General features: G+C 38.9%; 1 protein-coding gene and 1 long non-coding RNA gene across 2 annotated transcripts in view; one reads left to right on the top strand and one right to left on the bottom strand.

The window, feature by feature from the left end:
• The first annotated feature begins 454 nt into the window (after positions 1-454).
• On the top strand, positions 455-15,765 carry LOC138150104 (uncharacterized). Its single transcript, XR_011165512.1, has 2 exons — positions 455-871; positions 15,457-15,765. It is a non-coding gene; the product is annotated as an uncharacterized lncRNA (long non-coding RNA).
• SNRPC (small nuclear ribonucleoprotein polypeptide C) overlaps positions 13,170-20,978 on the bottom strand; it is a 32,093-nt gene continuing 24,284 nt past the window's right edge. The window contains exons 5-6 of the mRNA XM_069073490.1: positions 16,307-16,411; positions 13,170-13,800 (exon numbers count right to left, since the gene is read on the bottom strand). Coding sequence (XP_068929591.1) covers positions 13,676-13,800; positions 16,307-16,411 — 230 coding nt within the window. The 3' untranslated portion in view covers positions 13,170-13,675. The remainder of the gene's footprint in view (positions 13,801-16,306; positions 16,412-20,978) is intronic.

Here is a 20,978-nt window from a genome sequence, read left to right as displayed (position 1 = left end):
ACCTGGGAAATTAATTTGTAACAAACAATTCAGCACTTCATTTATTGTTTTGTTGCTTGTCTAGACTTGAAAAGGTGATGGAGAAAATGTTAATACTGCAGACTAAACTTTAATATATTGGTAGGGCTTTATTGGTAAAGCTATGAACTGGTCCAGGCATTCTGGAAAGCAATTTGAAGCTATACCCAAAATTACGTGTGTTTTCTAGAGGACTAATTATTAAATTTTACCAGCACACTTGTGGAGACAGGCCCTGGTCCCCCACCCCATCTGGCAGTTCACTCTCAGCCAGAAAGGGGGGAAAAGGGCAAAAATGGTGCACCAAAAGAACTACTCATTTTGTATGTATACTCAGTTTTGGCTCAGCAACTAGAGAGTCACCAGTCTTTCTGGCTCTTTAGTCAAGTAAAAGACTCATCACCACCACCCAGTACCAGCTCTTCAGGCACTCACAGCTAGAAGTAGGATCACCAAGCCTACATGCATGATTGGATTGGAAGTAAGCAGAGAATATCTGCACATGCCCTCAAGGCTGTACTATGACGCATCTCCATGGAACTTTTTCTAACATGAACCCATTCAGTTTCCTTCCCCCTTTTCCCCAGTTTTTTCAGCTCTCTTTTATTTGTCTTTCCCTGTTAGCATGTGAGCTCCTTGAAGGCGGATTCTCTTTTTCCCTCCCCCTGTACACTTCTTCCCCTCTCCCTTTCCCTTTCTTTCCCTCCTTCCTCCCCCTCCTATTTATTCCCAGAGCTTAGCATAGTTCCTGGTACGTAGTAAGTGCTTAGTAAATACTTGTTGATTCTTGTTGACATGATCTCAAGGACTGTAATCCAGAAAGTGAAGTGGACATTTAGGAACAGATACAGAGGTGAGAAAGTTCCTGTTTTATGCCTCATTTGGTATTGATTCCCTGAACAAAGTTTTCTCTGTGCTGATGTTATGCTATGCTATGTTATGTTAATCTATTAAGGGATCTTGTATGATCTTAAAACATACATAGAAAACTGCTTATTGGAGGAGAGACTTTAAGGCTATATTTTGCATTAAAGAGCCTTTTTTATTTGGGTGGGGTGATAGTAATCAACAAATGTTGAACGTGCTGGGATCCTGTTATGACTATATCTTTTAAGCTGTGTATATGTGAAGATAAGGCAGCTAAGTAAATAGAGTGCTGGGCCTGGAGTCAGGAAGATTTATCTTCTTGAGTTCAAATCAGACCTCAGACACTTACTAGCTGTGACCCTGGGCAAGTTATTTAACCCTGTTTGCTTCAGTTTCCTCATCTGCAAAATGAGCTGGAGAATGAAATGGCAACCCATGCAGTCTCTTTGCCAAGAAAACCCCAAATAAGTTCAGAAAGAGTTGGATGTGCCTGAAATGACTAAACAAAATAAAATATGAAGTTATGCTCTGCTGTAGAAGATGATCTGTGAACCACTTCCTATTCCCTTCTAATTTTCATAAAAAATCCTTGATATAAAAGATTAAGTGTACTTGAGAAAGTAAACACATAGATTAGTAGTTGATACCACTTTGAGAACTTTATTTTGGTAATACTATCATTCATTTTTCCAATTGTTTGGTATCTTCCCCTTTTTGAGATATCATGAAAACTGATATTTCACTAATTTCAGAATTGTGATGGCTTCTAGCATGAATTTATTCTGTGTGTATTTAGTTTGGGCCAGGCAATTTTTTTCCCCAATTTCATTTCCTGAGATTTCCACATCATCATAGATACCAGTTTAAAATCCTAAATAGAGGTCAAACGTGGCATTTGATGATGATCAGCCACACTGATGACTAGAATAGATTATTAGAACTAATAAATCTGTTCCATTTTTTATTTGTTGTCCCCCTAGATTCAATCAATCAATTAACATTTAATAAACAACTTACTACGTCCAGGCACTGTGCTAAGTGCTGGAGAAACAAAAAGAAGCAAAAGACAGCCCCTGCCCACAAGGAACTTACAGTCTAATAGGGGAGACAACATGCAAACAAATGTATAAAAAGCAAGATATATATAGATATAGATATGATAAAAATATGATTAATAGAGGGAAGGCACTGGAATTAAGAGGAGTTAGGGAAGGCTTCCTGAAGAAGGTGGGATTTTATTTTTTTTTTTTTAAGCAATTGGGGTTAAGTAACTTGCTCAAGGTTACACGACCAGGTGTTTCTGGGTGGGTGCTAAGTGTCTGAGCCAGGATTCGATCCCCAGGTCATCCCGACTCTGGGGCCGGTGCTCTTACTCACTGAGCTACCTGGCCGTCCCTGAAGGTGGGATTTTAGATGGGATTTAAAGGAAGCCAGGAAGGTTAATAGTTGAAGAGGAGGAAAAGCATTCTGGGCATGGAAGACAGCCAGAAAAAATTATGGGAGCCAAGAGATTGGGTGTCTTGTTTGTGCAACAGCCAGGAAGCCAGTGTCACTACATTTAAGAAAACATGTCAGAGAGTAAGGCATAAGAAAACTGGAGAAGTAGGAGGGGGCAAGGTTATAAAGGGCTTTAAATGCTAAACAGAGCATTTTGTATTTGTTACTGCAGGTAATACTAAGCCACTGGGGTTTACTGATAAGGGGTAGTAGTGACATATCAGACTTCAGCTTTAGGAAAATCACTAAAGTGGTTGAATGGAGGGTAGACTAGAGTAGGGAGAGACTTGAGGTAGGCCGACCTACCAACAGGCTATTGCAGTAGTACAGGAGGGAGGTGATGAAGGCCTGCACCAGAGTAGTAACAGGGTCAGAGGAGAGAGGGGGCCATATTCAAGAGATGTTGAAAAGGTGAAATTGACAAGTCTTGGCAACAAATTGGACATGGGGAGTGAGAGAGATAGTGAGGAGTCCAGGATTTTTCCTGTAAAAATGGTCTTGTATATTCTAACTTAGGAGGATTTTACACTACTGTGATCATATTTCTATTTTCTCCTCTACAGCTCTTCATTATTTTATTTAGGAGTACTACTCCTGGTTTTCTGCTATCCTCCCCCACAATATTTTACCAGTGAGTTTACACACTAATCTGGTTTTGCCTTTGGTTGCCTGTCATTCTGCTTGATTAACAGTTAAAGTATTGGCTGGCTAGGATCGTTTCTGGGCTCTGTTAGCCTCCTTGTTATGGTATCTGCTTCAAATTGGCTAAACTTTTGTGAGACATGGTAATAACCAAAGTCACTGTCTTTACCTTTTCCATTTTCAATTTTTTGGCATCAATAGCTTGTGTGAGGATATGATATGGATTAGTGCTGTTTTAATTACATAGACTTTAAATCCATTAATGTTAAATGTCTTATTAGAGTCAGCCCATAATTCTAGCTTACTGGGATTTTTTTTAAGGTAGCTTAATTCTAAAATCTATATTAATTATTCTTTTTAGTGGCATGTCATTCACATACTTTATAAGCAGGGTACTTATAACTTCAAGTGAATGATTAAAAAGGGAGTAGGAACACCTGGCCATGTAACCTTGAGCAAGTTACTTAACCCCAATTGCTTAGGGGCGGCCAGGTGGCTTGGCGGGTAAGAGCACTGGCTCCAGTGTCAGGATGACCTGGGTCGAATCTGGGCTCAGATACTTAGCACCACACCCAGAAATAACTAGCTGTGTAACCTTGAGCAAGTTACTTACCCCCAATTGCTTAAAAAAAAGGTGGGGGAGTAGGAGAGACAGGAATAGGGTGCTAGAGAGTCCTCCAGTTTGATATTGATTTATTAATCATTATTCAATTGCTTAACAGTACTGATAAAAAATTAGGTCAAATAGTTGTGTTTTATAGAAGCTGCATGATTGACAGGGAGGTAGAGAACAGAACTCACTATCCTGATTCCAGAATCTGTGGAGGTTATGATTCTGCTGGCTTTCTGAAAAAGGAAAATAAGGCTCAGACTTTCCTTGATGCATTGCTCAGGAAGGAAAGGCCACAAGTGAATTTTTCTAGCACTGCTTCCATCTCTACAACTCCCTATCCTATGCATCATTTTTTTCTTTTTTTTCTTTTCACTCTTAGTTCTTTCCTTCTCTTGTGCTCTAATCTGTCAAAGAGCTCCACAAACACTATTTTCCTTTGCTGGTGACCTTTGACTGTGAAGCAAAATAGGTCACATTTATGTTGTGCTTTCCTCATAACCACCTGTGAGAAATAGGTAAGTGCATTGTTATGCCTATTTTACTGATGAGGAAATTGAGTCTTGACATGATTACACAGCTATGAAATATCAGAGGCAGAGTTCAGAGCCAGATCTTCTGGCTTGAAGCCCAGGACTGTATCCACTACACCATGATGCCTCTTGGAAACAATTAGAAAATAATTTGTTAATATATGGTGTCCTGAAAGTTTCATTGCAGTTCTAATCGATTAAAGCTTAGAGTTGCAGTAAGACTTTTGGAACATCTTGTATATCTGTAACTTACTATAAAAAAGCTAATTGTCTAAGTGTGAAAGGAACATAGGGTGAAAAAGGTTATCAATGGAATGTATTCTATCAAGGCAGGTTCCTGGAAACGTACTTCTTCAGAATCCTGTCAGAACCCTTACCTTTTCTCAAGGTTCAGCTAAAGTACAACTTTTAAAATCCTCTCTCCCCTTTGACTTATTCCCCATTCCCCACCATTTGCTTGTCCTTTCTTCTCAAATTACTTTGTATCATACTTTTCTGTATATTGGTCATATCCTACAAGTAGATTGTAAGTTCCTCAAGCTCAGGGACACTTTTGGTCTTTGTTCTCCCAGCATTTAGCACTGTGCTAGTGCCCTATGAATAGTAAAAGTTTACACTGAAAGAACTGAAATTTGACATTAAAGTGGGCAGCTAGGTGACACAGTGAATAGAACACTGGCCCTGGAGTCAAAAAGACCTGAGTTCAAATTCAACCTCAGACACTTGACACTTAACTAGCTGTGCGACCTTGGGCAAGTTATTTAACTCCAATTGCCCTGCTTTCCCTCCTCAAAAAAAAAAAACATTAAAGGACCAAGCTATGTCAATTGACAAAGTGCTTTCTTTTTTTTTTTTTTAAGCAATTGGGGTTAAGTAACTTGCCCAAGGTTACACGGCCAGTTTTTTTGTGTGGGTGTTAAGTATCTGAGGCCAGAACCGATCCTGGGTCCTCCTGACTCAGGGGCTGGTGCTCTTACTCACGGTGCCACCTAGTCACCCCAAATGACTTTTTATTTTTTTTGGAAGGCAATTGGGGTTAAGTGACTTGCGCAAGGTCACACAGCTAGTTTTTGTGTTAAGTGTCTGAGGCCAGATTTGAACTCAGGACCTCCTGACTCCAGGGCCAGTGCTCTATTCACTGAGCCATCTAGCCACCCTCAAAGTGCTTTTTTTAATCCATAAGGCAAAGAAAATAGAAATTATAGTATGAAAATTTTTACTTCAAAGTGAAATTATATTTTTGCATTAACTGACACATATAGTCCTTCTAGTGTTAATAAATTTTTGAGTTGAATTTTCATAAATTTTATAAAAAGTACCTTGAATAAAAATACAAACCAGTCTTGTTCCCTCATCCTCACCAAAGATAGCATATCTAAGATCAAAGACTTAGAACGGAAAAGACTTGAGGGGTCAGCTAGGTCAACTCTCTAATTTTACAGATGAAAAAGCCAAGATACAGAGAAATGAGGTGACTTGTCCACAGTCAATTTGAACCCATTTCCTTTCCCTACAAATCCACCACTCTTTCCTGTTAGATGTTATGATATTTCTCCATGAACAGGAGATACAACTCTTAAAGTAGTGTTTAGAAGCACAATTAACTAGGTCAAACGTTTAATTACCACTAAACTTTTTCCATACAAGATCACTAAATCAGGTCAAGCTTGCATGCCTGGCATCCTGTTTCTCGGGCAGCTCAGAAGTGATCCTGAAGGATTATAAAAACACTGGCAACTGCAATGATAGTTTAATGGTTATTTATACTCTGTATGCTAGTGTCTAAAGCTATTTATTCACAAAGAAGGAAGCAGACAACTTTCTCTAAATTCCTGCCACCTCATTAAAATACTTAAGACTAAACCACATCTTTATTAAAATACATAAAACTGAACATCACTGTTCTCTTTTCATACACTACAATCAACTGTCTTATTCAAAAACCATACTTACAAACATAATTCAATGGCAATAAATCAGTCCTGTACTTCATAACGAAGGGTTAAAAATAAAATTTTTTGTTAACAGTTACAACTCCAATTTATCACAGTTAATACATACTCATAGAAACAACTTAAGTTCAAAAAGGGAAGGGAATAAGCATTTATTAAGCACCTGCTATGTACGAAGCCCTGTGCTAAGTGCTTTACAAACATCTCATTTGAACTTCACAACCATGGGAAGTAGGTAGTACTACTATTACCATTTTATAGTTGAGGAAACTGAAGAAGACAAAGGTAGAATGCCTTACCCAGGGTCACACAGCTAGTGCCTGAGGTTGGATTTGAACTCAGGTCTTCCTGACTTCATGTTCAGTACTCTATCTACTGCACTACCTCCTTGGACCCACATATCATTTCCCATATTTCCTTGCTCTGGGTCATTGTGACTCCTATTTGTGATCTTGCAAAAGAATGTAAATTTTTTTCAGGATGCTTCCTGTTTTTGTCAATTTCTATCATTGCTATTTTGTACAAAGTATACTATGCAGTTGAATAGAGATCATATATCAGTACATGTATTATGAATGAAGACTGCAAATAGACAATGAAAAAAGCTCAGAATCTAAAAGGAGAGTGAACTGGTTTGCATTTAGGACATCATGAAGTTCTTTTAATGACTCCCTGTTTCTAACTGAAATAAATACTTGTTTAAAAAAAGTATCATTATTCTTTCAGTGATGTTGTAGACCTATGTAGTGGAACACCAGTCTCCAAAGAACTGAAGTTGAAGATCATCCAAAGGACAAGGGAGAGGCATATGGTGACTGGAAGCAGGCTGTCATGTGTTAACAATTAGTAATGATGAAGATGTGGCATAAAAGCTGCCTTTTAGAGAAATGTGCAACCAGAAAAAAAAGAAATGATCACAGATAATATCTCAATGGTTTAGTAGTAAACGCACTAGATTCTGAGCCTAGAGGATGTGGCTTTAAATTCTGCCCTGGATACTTGCTACTTCTGTAACCATGAACAACTTATTTAAATTCTCTGTGCCTCCATTTTCTCACTTGTTAAAAAAAGAGTTTTACAGACTCTGAAGCCCCTTCTGGTTCTAGATCTATGGTCCTTTGAAGAGAGGTTGGGGGCTGTGGGTGTGGAACATTGCATTCGTGGTCAGATGGACTGGGTTATATCACCTAAATGTTTTTGTCATAAGGGAGGGTTCAATTAGGCTGCTGTTATATCAGGAAATGTCTTGCAGTAAAAAAAGATAAAACTTAAAAAAAATAAGGTCAAGATCAGTAACAATGTGTCAAGAGATCTACAAGAAAGAAGGACCCTAGCATGTCAGGTAGAATTTCTAGGATGGATTTATTGGAGGACATGGACAAGAGTGGCACAGGATGGGCAGGCATGAATGGACTGTGACTTACATCCTTGATGAGATCACAGATTCACTTAACTATTGCTTCTGAAATGGAACATCAGGACAGGGAAAAATGCTCCAGAAAATGTCTTCACTTGCTATTGCATTTACTATCAAAGCATGGGCAAAATTTTAATCATACTCCCACAAGTCACAAATGCAGCCAGCCAATACAGCTCTAATGCATGATAATATAATTGTGTATAATGGTTATATCTGTGTTGATGTCTTGTCCTATTAGTAACTGACAAGCTCCATGAAGGCAGGAGCCATGTATATAAGATACTTAAATGTATCTTTTACTGAAGATGCTAAGGAACTGAGGAAACAATAATTTAAAAAAAGGAAAGCCATCTCTACCCTCAGGGAGCTTATGTGCTACTGGAGGCAAATATTTACTCAGAGAAGTGGAAGATAATTTGAGGGGGAGGGGACTATAAAAGGATTCTTCAACTAGACAGCACCTGGCCCCCAAGTTGTGTTGTAAGTGCAACAATGGATTCTAAGAAGTGATGGTAAGGAGGGAGTGAATTCCAGACAAGGAAGACAGCTTGTGAAAAGGCATGGAGGAGGGGGATGGCATGCCAAATCTGGGGAACAAGGCCAGTTTGACTGAAATGTAGAATGCATGAAAAGAAGTAATGTGGGATAAATCTGGAAAGGTAGGCTGGAACCAGATGGTGACAAGCTTTAAATGATGAGCTGAATTTATATTTTAACACAGAGGTAAAAGGGAATGAAAAAAGATTGTTTCTTTCTTTTTTTGACATGGAAGTTTATTCCTACACAGGAAGAAATGCTAAATATGGAAGAATTGATGCACTCATTGACAGGATTTAGAGGAGTCAGTAACTGTAGTTACAGCAAATGTGGGAGGCTAATATTTAACTATAGTTACAATAAGTTGGAAGACTGATATAAAACTTGTATCAGAACATAAACTAGTTTTGCAAGACTACTAAAATGTTTTATATTTCATCTTAGCACTGCATTATCCAACCACTCCTGGCATTTTGTTCAATGAAGAAACTTCTTTTGAGATAAACCACTGTTGTTTTGGGGGAAACGAAGCTGGCCACTCACAGGCCTTAGGGGACCTTCAAACCTTTTGGAATTCACAGTTGCTGCCTTTTACCTCTGTGTTAAAATATAAATTCAGCTTGTCGTTTAAAGCTGCCACCCAACAGATTGAAGACCTAGAGAGTCAAAGTGCTAGATGGAGGGACCAGTACATGGCAACCCAATAGCCCTCTAGTTCCTGCTTATACAATAGCCACATAAGAAGTAGTTGCTTGGAGCCAGGATCTGGGTTGCATGTGGTGAACCAGCTTTCCAGTGACTCTGGGTTAGAAGTGATTGACCAGACTGAACCTTTGGGTGAGGGTCTAAATAATAATAGCTAACATTTATGGAAAGTAGCTGGGTGGCACAGTGAATAGAGCACCCATCTTAGAGTAAGGAAGATCTGAGTTAAAATCCAACCTCAGACATTCACTAGTTGTGTGACTGGGGGCAAGTCACTTAGCCCTGTTTGCCTCAGTTTCCTTATCTATAAAATGAGCTAGAGAGAAAATAACAAAACCACTCCAGTATCTTTGCCAAAAAAAACCCCAAAGGAGGTCACAAAGAGTTGGACAGTGTTGAACAACATTTATGTTGTTTCCCCTTTTTGAATTTAATCTATGTGCCAGGCACTGTGTTAAGTACTTTACAATGATTATCTAATCGTATCCTCACAACCCAGAGAGGAAGGGGTTATTATTCCCATTTTACAGATGAGGAAACAAACTGAGGTTTTCCATTTGAGTCCATTAATTCTCCATTCCAGCCGAGGCAGTCAGATCAGTACTGGGGTTCCCAAGATGAGAAAGGTCAGGACTTGTCTAACTGTCGTAGCTCATGGAACAGGACGTGGGGCTTCATGTTACTGTTACTCAATGGAGGCGGGTTTATCCCCAGCCACAAACATCAGAGCTACATCACAGACCATCTTGGGAAGGCTGCTCAGCAAGGCGCCGGTGCTCACGGCGTCCTCCTTCCGCAGAAGGCTGCCCAACCAGGACTCGGGACCTTCCCCGGACCTGGGACACTGTGTAAGGCCCTAGGGGTAGGTCGGTCGAGGGCCAAGAACGAGTAATGGGGAGGTTGGTGTCCAGAGCCGCCCGGGACAGACAGCGCCGGGGGAGAGGGAGAAAGGGAATAGAGCAGAGGGCAATTCTGGGGATGGCCCGGCGCTGCTCTGGCCGGTGGTCAGACACTTGGACAAAGCAGGGCAGATCCTCGAAGAGCAGTCGGGGGACGGGGCCAGGGATGGGGAGCGGTGTCGACAAGGTCAAGGGCCCGAGGGGAGGTGGCCTCAAGTGGCAGGAGGATACTCAGGCGACTCAGAGGTCCCAGAGCTCTCTCCGCCCCCATCGTAATGCCTCCTTGTGGGACAGGGAGGAAGGACCGCTCTGTTTACGGCCCTAATCGCCTTCCTCCGAGAATATGGTGTGACCCTAGGTAGTAGCCTTCGTCTGGAGAAGGGTCTGGAGCGGTCGCCACAGAGATGGCTCTCGGTTGGAACAGCAGGGAACGTTCTTGAGCGGACCAATGACCCTAGGTATTGGGAACAGCACATACATTAATAGGGCAAACGTGTAGAGGTTGGAATGGCGAGGGAAGAGACTAGAACCAGAGAGACCAATTAGGAGGCTACTGTCGGAGGTGGCTGCTCTCTTCGGTGTGGTGGAGGGATGACTGACAAGACTTGTAGAGTGGGCTAGGCCTGCAGGCGACTGAAGAGCTGAAGATAATAGCAATCTTATCGCATAAAACTGAAATGCTTTTGCATGAACAAAATCAGTGTGGCTAAAATTAGAAAAAAAGTTATCTGGGAAAAAGCTTCATAGCATATCTCCAATAAAGGTCTGATTGTGTGTATATACAAATATGTAACAATAAGTGCCTCCAAAAATAATTAATTAAAAGATATGAACAGGCAGGTTCAAAAGAAGAAATGCACACTATCAACTGCTATATGAACAAAGGCTCCAAATCACTAGTAAGAAAAACACATTTTAAACAACTTTGTGGTTTCATTTTGCACCCATCAAATTCCCAAAGGTCACACACACAAAATGGTCAATGTCAGAGAGTCCCTGGGATAGTAGACACACTAGCATATTGTTGTTGGAGACCTTAATTGATACATCCACTCTAGAAAAAAGGCAACAGTCACTAACCTGACATAAGAGCAATACTACTTCAAGATATATGAACCCCCACCAAAAGTCAAGGACATAACAATTCATAGTTTCATAGACAATCTTCTTTGTTATACTTCTTTATATATTAAAATAATTGTATTTGTGTTAAATTTCATAGTAAAAAGTAAATTTAACTTTTTAAAGACAAACCAAGGGTGAGAATATCCAGGAGTACGATCAATAGTGTCAAAGCTACAAAGAGGCTAAGAGGGATAAGGATTCAGAAAAAAAAGGCTATCAGATTTAGCAATCATTGGTAGTGATTTTAGTAGACTTAGTAGATCACTGGTAACCTTGGAGGAAGCAATTTCAGTGAAGTGGTAGAATCAGAAGCCAGATTGCAAGGGGCTGGAGAGTGGGAGGTGAAGAAGTAGAGGCAATACCTTTAAATGGCTTTTTGTAGGAGTTTAGCTGTGAAAGAGAAGAAAGATGCAGCATGAAAATGCAAGGTACTGGAAGGTGAAAAGATTTTTAAAGAACTGGAGAGACTTGGATGTTTATGTAGTAGATAAGTAGAGATTGAAAATGTGAAGGGATGGGAAGTGGGAAGTGATCTTAGAGGCAGGATCCTGGGAGAGATGGGAGGAGTTAGGACCAAAGACCGAATAGGGAGTAGCCTTGGCAAAGAGTAGATCTAGTTTTTCCTCAGAGACAGAAAAGCAAAGGAGAGTGAGGGATTATGTAGGAGTTTTGAGGGAAAGAAGAGAAGGGCTCCAGAATATAGCCTCTAGTTTCTCCCCACCTCCCCCCCCCCCAAAAAAAAGTAGAAAGCAAGGCAAGGTCCTCTGCTGAGAAGGATCAGGGAATGTCTGTTGAGAGAGCAAATATTTATACCAAGATTCACTGAGACAGCGGACTCAACTTTTTCCAGAAAATAAATAATTCTTCAGTAAACATGAGACTACCAAAATGCCAATTTAAGAAATTTAATTCATTTTCCCAATTATTTTCATTCTAAAAAAAAATTCAGCTGATATGCTCAATAGACTTCTATGATTAGTTGTGTCAAGAATAAGAAAAAACTTGACAAAAGTGAAAAGCAAATATTTCTCCCATAAAGGATGTAGGTGAGACTAGGAAGCAAGAAATAATTCACCATAAAGTTTAACAAGGAAAGCTACCAAGTTCTTACTATTCTTTTAAAAATTATTTTCTTTGCCTCAATTAGTTCCTCTTCAAAATACTAATAGTTGAGTTTAAAAGAAAATGTATATTGCATATTTTCATAAATAGCATAGTGATCTTAGATTTTTATGAAAAAATCAGTGAAAAAATTAAAAAAGGATTCAGATCAAGAAAGCAGAACAAAGAGAATAATACACACAATAACTAAAATAATGTAAATGAAGAAAATACTTAATAACAAGAAAAATTGGATGGAATAGAGTGATCAATGTTTCTTCCCAATGACAATTAAAACACTTTTTTTAGCAATTGTGTTAAGAAATGGTAAGGTACAAGGGTGGAATGTTACATGTTCTATCCTCCCCAATTGCTTTGTCAAAAGTTTTACTTGCTTTTTTCTAAAGGAAGGTACATTAGGCAAGGGGTTCCACTGGAAAGTGATTGTTGTGTAAAAACAAAATGCAGCAATAAATGTTTGGTTTTCTTTTTAAAGACTGTTAAAATACTGTTCTACAGCAAGCAGTCATCATTCTATAACAACAATTTCAATGGCAATTTCAGATGGCAGTTGTTGAGGGTTCTGATTCTCACTGCTAAGAATACAAACATAGCTCCTTGCCTGCTGTGCCTCTGGCTTGATTTCAGGCTTTTTTCCTGCAAGCATACTGCCTTTCCAGGACAGAAATGTGGTGGGCAGCATTATAAAGAAGAGGATGCCATACCAACTGGCATCAATGTACCAATTTCTTTTCTTAAAAATATTTTTATCTTTATCTTTTGTTTTTACATCACCTTCATTTCCAACCATGACGCACCCTCCTCCCTTACCCAGGGAACAGTTTGAGCTGTTTCTTATAACAGAATAAAAACAGGGTAAAAAGGAACCTCAGCAAGAGCAACCAGCACTCCAAGGGTTTCTTACAGGATATGCAACATTCCACAGCCATAATCCCCTTTCCGGACAAAGAAGGGAAGGAGGCAAATTAAATTCTCTCTGAGTATGAGCTTGATCTTTATAATTACATAGTGTTCATTTTTGTTCTTTCTGTTTATGTCGTTTAAAGTCATTGTGTATTTTGTCTTCTTGGTTCTGCCTAGATGCATCATTTTTCTCTCAATTTTAATTCCCAGAAACATGAATAAAAAAGCTGTAAAATTCTGATACTTTTTACTACATACCATGTAGCATTTGTCCCTATTCCAGGTTGAAGAGCAACAGTATTACACACTAATTCTACACACGAAGTGATTTCACTGGGACCTGATGAAGAAAGTGTGTTTTTATTTATTCTTTGAGTCAATAAAAGCCTACAAGTGCTAGATTTACAAAGCATATAATACATAAGGAACCTCTGTCTAGGGGGCTGGCCCCTAGGAAAATGTTCTATAGCTGAGGGACAAGAATCGCTGAGGGCCAAGAATCTAAGAGGGAAAAGATACAATGAAATGAGAGAATATAAACTAGACATCAAGGCTGGAAAGTCACATTTAGAATTCTTCATCTTGCAACAACAAAAATCAGTGAAAAAAAAAACCCTTCTATAGCTAAAACAGTCAATACTTTTATTTTTACACATCACAATATAAATGTAAGCTGCATTTCTGTCCCATTGCTCCCTTCCAAACGGTTTCTTCTTTGACAGAAGTGGGAGCAAATCTTCCTTGCCATGCTGTTGGAAAACACCCCAGAAGGTGCAGCACCATGGTGTTTGGGTAGATCAGAACAAGGAATAAAAAAAATGACACGAATGGATTTCCTTTTATTCTTATCTGTCTGGGCGAGTCATTCCTGGCCGAGTAGGCACCATCATGGGACGGGCAGGAGGTCTCATCATTGGAGGTCCAGGCATCATAGGCATGTGGCCTCCCATGGGTGGCCTCATCCCAGGAGCTACAGGGTTGTACAAAAAACAAAGTACATTACAAGTCAGTCATGAGAGACCTTCTAGATTGCCTTTTACCCTCTCCTTTCCCATTCTCCAGCTGTAATATGCTTAAAAAGCATACTAGAGGAAATGTTACAAAATCATCCTGTCTATAAATCATGGATGACCCTATAGTCAGGGCAAAGTATTAATAGATTACTTTGAAAAAAAAAAACTGGCTCCTTTTCAGAAAGCACCAGTGATGAGTTCCCTAAATTGTCTTCATTTCCCTTACACTGAAGAAATGCACAGTTGAGTCATGTAAAATCAGCCCTTGAAGTCTGTCACATAGCCAGAGGCTATTTCACTATCATGAATGTGAGCAGCACACAGTGGGCAATTCTGCCACCAAAAGTCAGTGTGCAATTTAGTGGGAACAGTGAGTAGGAGTCATGATAAGAATCTGTTAATAACCATGGCCATACAAGAGAACATGACAATAATTAATGAAAACTGGAAGGAAAAAAGGTGACTTCTAGGGCCCTCTGGCAACCAGTAAGGTTTATAAAATGTTCTATCATTATGCAAACTAAGCAAATTAGCATGCATTTACTATCTTAAGGTTTGACTATAAAATTGAAAAAAATCACAAGAAATGGGTAGTAAGCAAGTACCTATAATCTACCCAAAGGTGTTGTACTACAGCTGATAAAAGTCATGATATTAGAAGGTCAGTATGGTATAAGTGGAAGCACATTGGACTTAAGAGTCCAAAGACCCACATTCAGGTGACAAGTTGGCCACAATTGGCTATGTAATCCAGAATAAGGCAATGTGTCTATACCTCAGGTTCCTCACCAACAACATGTGCCCAGAAAACCTACTTGACAAGACAGTTATAATAAAAAGTGTTTTTTGTACATTAAAGCACTAGAAAAATGTAAGTTATTTTATTGACACAATGGATTAATTCCATATTGCACCTATGGTAAGTATGCGAACTAGATAAAAAATGACCCTTCAGTGTCATTGTCTATAAATGATTTGATTCTTAATCAGAAAATGACCTTGCCTCTTTAAGTGATGGGAACTGATGAGCTACAGTGAAAAACTCTGCTCCAAAGTTCAGTAACTAAATTGGTTGTGCAACTATCTATCTACCTATTTTCCATGAAATATATCCACACACTCATTGCAAATGAGGTCAAAAATTGAGAAGCAATAGGGGAAGGGGGAGCAGGAGGGTGTAATGGCAAGCAAAATAGGATTTTTTTGCTGTTTTTCTGGATTGAGTTTTAGCTAATCAAGTGCCTTTGATTTTATCAAGGATCTTTGGAAACAGCATACATTTTATTGCCCTTAATAGGCCTAAGGGAGTTTGAAGATCTCCCCTGCCTCTTAATAGGCCGAATGTAATCACATGGGAACCTATGGTAGGAGGAGTTCACAGAAAGGGTGGAACGCAGAAAGGAGCAGATAAGAGCATGAGCAGAGCTCAGAGCAGGCAAAGTGAAAGAATGTTTGTGATGTTGGTGCTTTGTCTGTTGATCTGTGTTACTTCCTCAGACAAAAGCCCCATCTGTTGTTCCATCTTGATTTCTCAGACAGAAAGTGAATTGAGGTGATAGCACTGGTAATGTGTGTAAATACTGTTGTAGCCCTGTTAAGCTTTGTTTTCCTAGAAACAGAAAACTGTGAAGACCTTGGAGTGGAGCAGTCTCCATGAGCTGAGATGCGCCTATGTGTGAATCTAGTCAAGAGATGAGAGCAGTCTGGCCATGGAGGAGGAGCCGTGGGGTTTGGAAGCCAGCTTAGAGTCAAGATGAAAGAGGACTTTACTTTGGATACTCTGTATTGACTGATGAGATTTATAACTTACTGTGACCTAGGGGTGGATGGTGTTTGTACTTTCTGCTACCTGTTAAGGATGACTGGCTTAAGGATGATTGGAAGCCAGGCTCTAGTCAAGATAAAAGAGGACTTTACTTGGATACTCTGTATTGACTGAGGAGATTATAACTTATTGTGACCTAGGGGTGGATGGTGTTTGTATTTTCTGCTACCCCTTAAAGATGACTATAAGATATACTAAAAGATGTTTTGTTTAAGACTAAGTGACCACCTTAGTAATAAGTTATGTTACATTGTTGTGAATATTATGCTTTGCTTTAATTAAACAACGTTTAGTTTATTGCTGAATAAATAGAGAGTTCATTATACTATGCGATTAGACCCTTAAAGTTATTCACAACTGCAGTCCTCAGAAGAGCTGCTCATGATTGGCTTTACAGAGGGTGTGTTGAAGAATCTAAAAAAGAAGCCAGAACCATGGTATGGTGTTGTTTATTTGCAATGGTAACATAATGTCATTTGGCATCTTCCTACCTACACTGAGAATCAACAAGCAACAGATTTCATTACTTCTTTGTAAACAGGATTTATTAAAAATTATTTCACTAGAAAGAAAATTAAGAAAACAAACTAAAGGGACTATTTAATTTCCTTGGGGGAGAAAAAGAGGTTCAAACTTACCAGGTCCCACAGGCATCATTCCAGGAGGAGGGGGGCCCATCATTGGCATCATAGGGGGCCCTCCCATATGGGGTGCTGGCATCATACCAGGACGAGGAGGTCCCGCTGAAAGAAAGCATCCATCTTGGGATTAGGGATGCTAACATTTAAAAAATATGAACTTCCAAGACAGAAGGGCAAGTAAAATAGGTTCTTATTAACATTTTAATATTCTTCAACAAAAGGCCTATTACAGTTTTTCTCCACCTTTGGTTTCACAGCAGTATGTTATAAAATTCATGGTTATGTAGCTAAACACATGAAATGGACAGTTTGCACACGAGAGTCTAACCCTAGTTAAATCCCTTCAAATCCACAATCTCCAAGGAAGTTTATTTAGAGAAAGCAATAGTGGTTTTTACAGAATTCAAGGTAAAGAGCTGAATAGGGACTAAAGTGAATAATATTCCTTAGTTCAGAAAAATCATTTTAAGATGTTTTTTGAAAGGCAGTATTTTTTAAAATTTATTTATCTTTTAGTTTACAACATTCAGTTCTACAAGCTTTTGAGTTTTAAGTGTTCCCACCTCCCTAAGACAGTATGCAATTTGATATAGGCTCTACGTATACATTCATATTAAACATATTTTCACATTAGTCATGTTGTAAAGAATTATTATAAACAATGGAATGAACCATGAGAAAGAAGGAACAAAATAAAACAAAAAAGAAAGGGAGCAAATAGTATACTTCAATTTGCATTAAGACTCTGTAATTCTTTCTCTGGATGTGGATAGCATTTTCCATCATGAGCCTTTTGGAGTTGTCTTAGGACCTTGCATTACTGAGAAGAGCCAAGACTGTCATCACACAATGTGGCTGTAACTATGTACAATGTTCTCCTGGTTCTGCTCCCCTCACTCAGCATCAGTTCATATAAGTGTTTCCAGGTTTTTCTGAATTCTACCTGCTTATCATTTTTTTTTAGTTAATATATTTATTTTTGGTTTTCAACATTCACTTCCATAAGTTTTAAATTTTCTCCACCTCCCTCCCCTCCCTAAGATGGCAAGCAATCTGATATAGGTTCTACATATACATTCCTATTAAACATATTTTCATGTTGTGTAGAAGAATTAGAATGAATGGGAGGAGCCATGAGAAAGAAAAGAAAACAAAAAGAAAATAGTCTGTCTCACTCTGCATTTGGACTCTATAGTTCTTTCTCTGGATGTGGATGGCATTTTCCATCATGAGTCCTTTGGAAGAGTTTTAGGTCCTTGCATTGCTGAGAAGGGCTAAGCCTATCAAAGTCAGTCATCAAACACTGTGTCTGTTACTGTGTACAATGTCCTGGTTCTACTCACTTCATTCAGCATCAATTCATATAAGTCTTTGCAGGTTTTTCTGAAGTGTGCCTGTTCATCATTTCTTATAGCACAATAGTATTTCTTTTTGTTTGTTTTTTGCCTTTTGAAAGGCAGTTGGGGTTAAGCGACTTGTCCAAGGTCACACAGCTAGTTTTTGTGTTAAGTGTCTGAGGCGGGATCTGAACCCAGGTCCTCCTGACTCCAGGGCCGGTGCTCCATTCACTGCGCAACCTAGCCGCCCCAATAGTATTTCATTACATTCATATACCACAACTTCTTTAGTCATTCCCCAATTGATGGGCATTCCCTCAATTTCCAATTCTTTGCCACCACAAAAAGAGTTGCTATAAATATTTTTGTACAGGTGGATCCTTTTCCCATTTGTATGATGTCTTTGGGATATAGTCCTAGAAGTAATATTTCAGGGTCAAAGGGTATGCACATTTTTATAGCCCTTTGGGCATAGTTCCAAATTGCCCTCCAAAATGGTTGGATCAGTTCACAGTTCCACCAATAATGCATTAGTGTTCCAATTTTCCCACATTTTCTCCAACATTTATAATTTTCCTGTTTTGTCATGTTAGCCAATCTGACAGGTATGAAGTGGTACCTAACAGTTGTCTTGATTTGCAATAAAGGCAGTATTTTTTAATTTTAAAAAATACATTAAAAACTGGGGTGGCTAGGTGGCACAATGAATAGAGTGCCAGCCCTAAAGTCAGGAGGACCTCAGTTCAAATCTGGCCTCAGACACTTAATACACAGCCCAAAAAACTAGCCATGTGACCTTGGGCAAGTCACTTAACCCCAATTGCCCTGCCTTCCCCCCTCCAAAAAGCAAAAAAAAAATCCCCTAAACATTAAAAACTGTATGAAGAATTCTACTTTAGGCAGGTTTAGACTCTTTAAAATCTTACTATACCATCCATCCAACATAGCCTAACAAATTCTTATATTGTATTTCTTGACAACCTCCTCTGCTCATTCTATAGCTTTTATCAATCAATGATACTGAACATGGTCAAATAGATGAAATGGCACATGGACACATGCTTAGACCAATTTGATATATAATTTCCAGATATAAAAGTCAGGACCAGCTATATCACATTGCTTTCCCCTACTTTCCTCAATACCTTAAGTTAATGCTGTTTCCCTGGGATTAATTCCCATTTGTTCTGTGTTCTTTGCACATTGTCACTTACTTTCCATAGTTACCTCTTTGTAAGCAGTGAGTTTTGCTTTGGTCGGTTAAGGTTTTTTTTAGGGGTCTTTTTTTGCCTTTTTTTTTTTGTATTCCCAATGCTTAGTAGAGCGTGTACACATAATAAGCACTTAATAAATGCTTGTTGATAGACTGACTTACCCAAGCGTACTGTGTTTGCAGCAACTGTATATAGAAAGCCTATCAGAAAGCATTCCCTGGGCAGCTAGGTGGTGCAGTGAGTAAAGCACCACCCCGGAGTCAGGAGGACCCGAGTTCGGTTCCGGCCTCAGACACTTAACACCCACACACAAAAAAACTAGCCGTGTAACCTTGGGCAAGTTACTTAACCCCAACTGCCCTCCAAAAGGCAAAAAAGAGAGAACAAATATTGGGGTGGCCAGGTAGCACAGCGAGTAAGAGCACCGGCTCCAGTGTCGGGATGACATGTGGATCGAATACGGGCTCAGACACTTAGCATCCACCCAGAAACACCTGGCCGTGTAATCTTGAGCAAGTTACTTAACCCCAATTGCTTAGGGGCGGTCAGGTGGCTCAGCAAGTAAGAGCACCAGCCCCAGTGTTGGGATGACCTGGGGATCAAATCCGGGCTCAGATACTTAGCACCACACCCAGAAATAACTGGTCGTGTAACCTTGAGCAAGTTACTTAACCCTGATTGCTTTAAAAAAAAAAAGCACTCCCAAGATGACCTAGCAGTTCTAGATTTCAAACTATATTATAAAGTGGTAATCATCAAAACAATATGGTACTGGCCAAGAAATAGAGTAGTGGATCAGTAGAAAAGACTAGGAGGTACACAATACCTAGTACCATAATACCAATAAATGACCAATACTAATCTAGTTTTTGATACATCCAAAGATCCAAGCTTTTGGAATAAGAATTAATCATCTGACAAAAATTTCTGGGAAAACTTGGAAAGCAGTTTGGCAAAAACTAGGCACAGACCAATATCTCACACTATATACCAAGATAAAACAAAAATGGGTATATGATTTATACATAAAGGATGATATCATAAGTAAATTAGGGGGATGTGGAAAAATATATCTTTCAGTTCTGTGGATAAGGGAAGAGTTTATGACTAAAGAAGAGATATTGAGGATTACAGGAAGTAAAATAGATAACTTTGGTTACATGAAATTAAAAAGCTTTTGCACAAACAAAACTAATGCAACCAAAATTAGAAGGAAAGCAGTAAACTGGGGAAATTTTTCAGCGAGATTTTCTGATAAAGGCCTCATTTTTCAAATATATAGGGAACTGAGCCAAATTTATAAAAATAAGAGCTCTTCCTCAGTTGACAAATGGTCAAAGGACATAAAGAGGCAGTTTTTAAAAGAATAAATCTTCTGGTTCTGCTATCAATAATCACATAAAAATGCTTCAAATCACTACTGATTAGAGAAATGCAAATTAAAACTATGAGATACTACTTCCCCCCATATCAGATTGGCTAACATGACACAAAAAGAAAATGACATATGCTGGAGGTGATGTAGAAAAATTGGGACACTAATTCACTGCTGATGGAGTTGGAAACTAGTCCAACCAGTTTGGAGAAAAATTGGAACTATGACCAAAGGGCCAAAAATCTTTGATTACTCTTCGACCCAGCCATTAACAGAACTACTAGGTATGGGTCCCAAAGAGATAAAAGAATTGGAAAAAGAACCTTTTTGTACAAAAATATTTATAGCAACTCTTTTTGTGGTGGTAAAGAATTGGAAATCAAGAGGATGTCCATCAACTGAGGAATGGCTAAACAAGTTGTGGTATGTGATTGTGATGGAATACTATTAATTATAATAAATGACAAGCAGGATGATTTAGAAAAACCTGAGAAGACTTATATGAACTGATGCAAAGTGAAGTGAGAAGAACCAGACGAATAGTGTACATGTTAGCAGCAATATTGTAAGGATGACTGACTGTGAAAGACTTAGCTACTTTGATCAAGACAATTATCCAAAACAATTCCAATGATGAAAGATGCTACCCATCTTTGGAGAGAGAACTGATGAACTCTGAATGCAGACTGAAGCACACTTTTTTCTACTTTATTTGTACTACTTTATTTTGTTTGTGTTTTCTT

This window comes from Petaurus breviceps, unplaced genomic scaffold (genome assembly GCF_028583685.1).
Source record: "Petaurus breviceps papuanus isolate PSGF00001 unplaced genomic scaffold, PetGlider_PUasm1.0 90865, whole genome shotgun sequence".
In the NCBI taxonomy this organism is placed as follows: domain Eukaryota; kingdom Metazoa; phylum Chordata; class Mammalia; order Diprotodontia; family Petauridae; genus Petaurus; species Petaurus breviceps.
The sequence above is the reverse complement of the archived record's forward strand: the minus strand, read 5'-3'. Positions and strand labels throughout refer to the sequence as shown.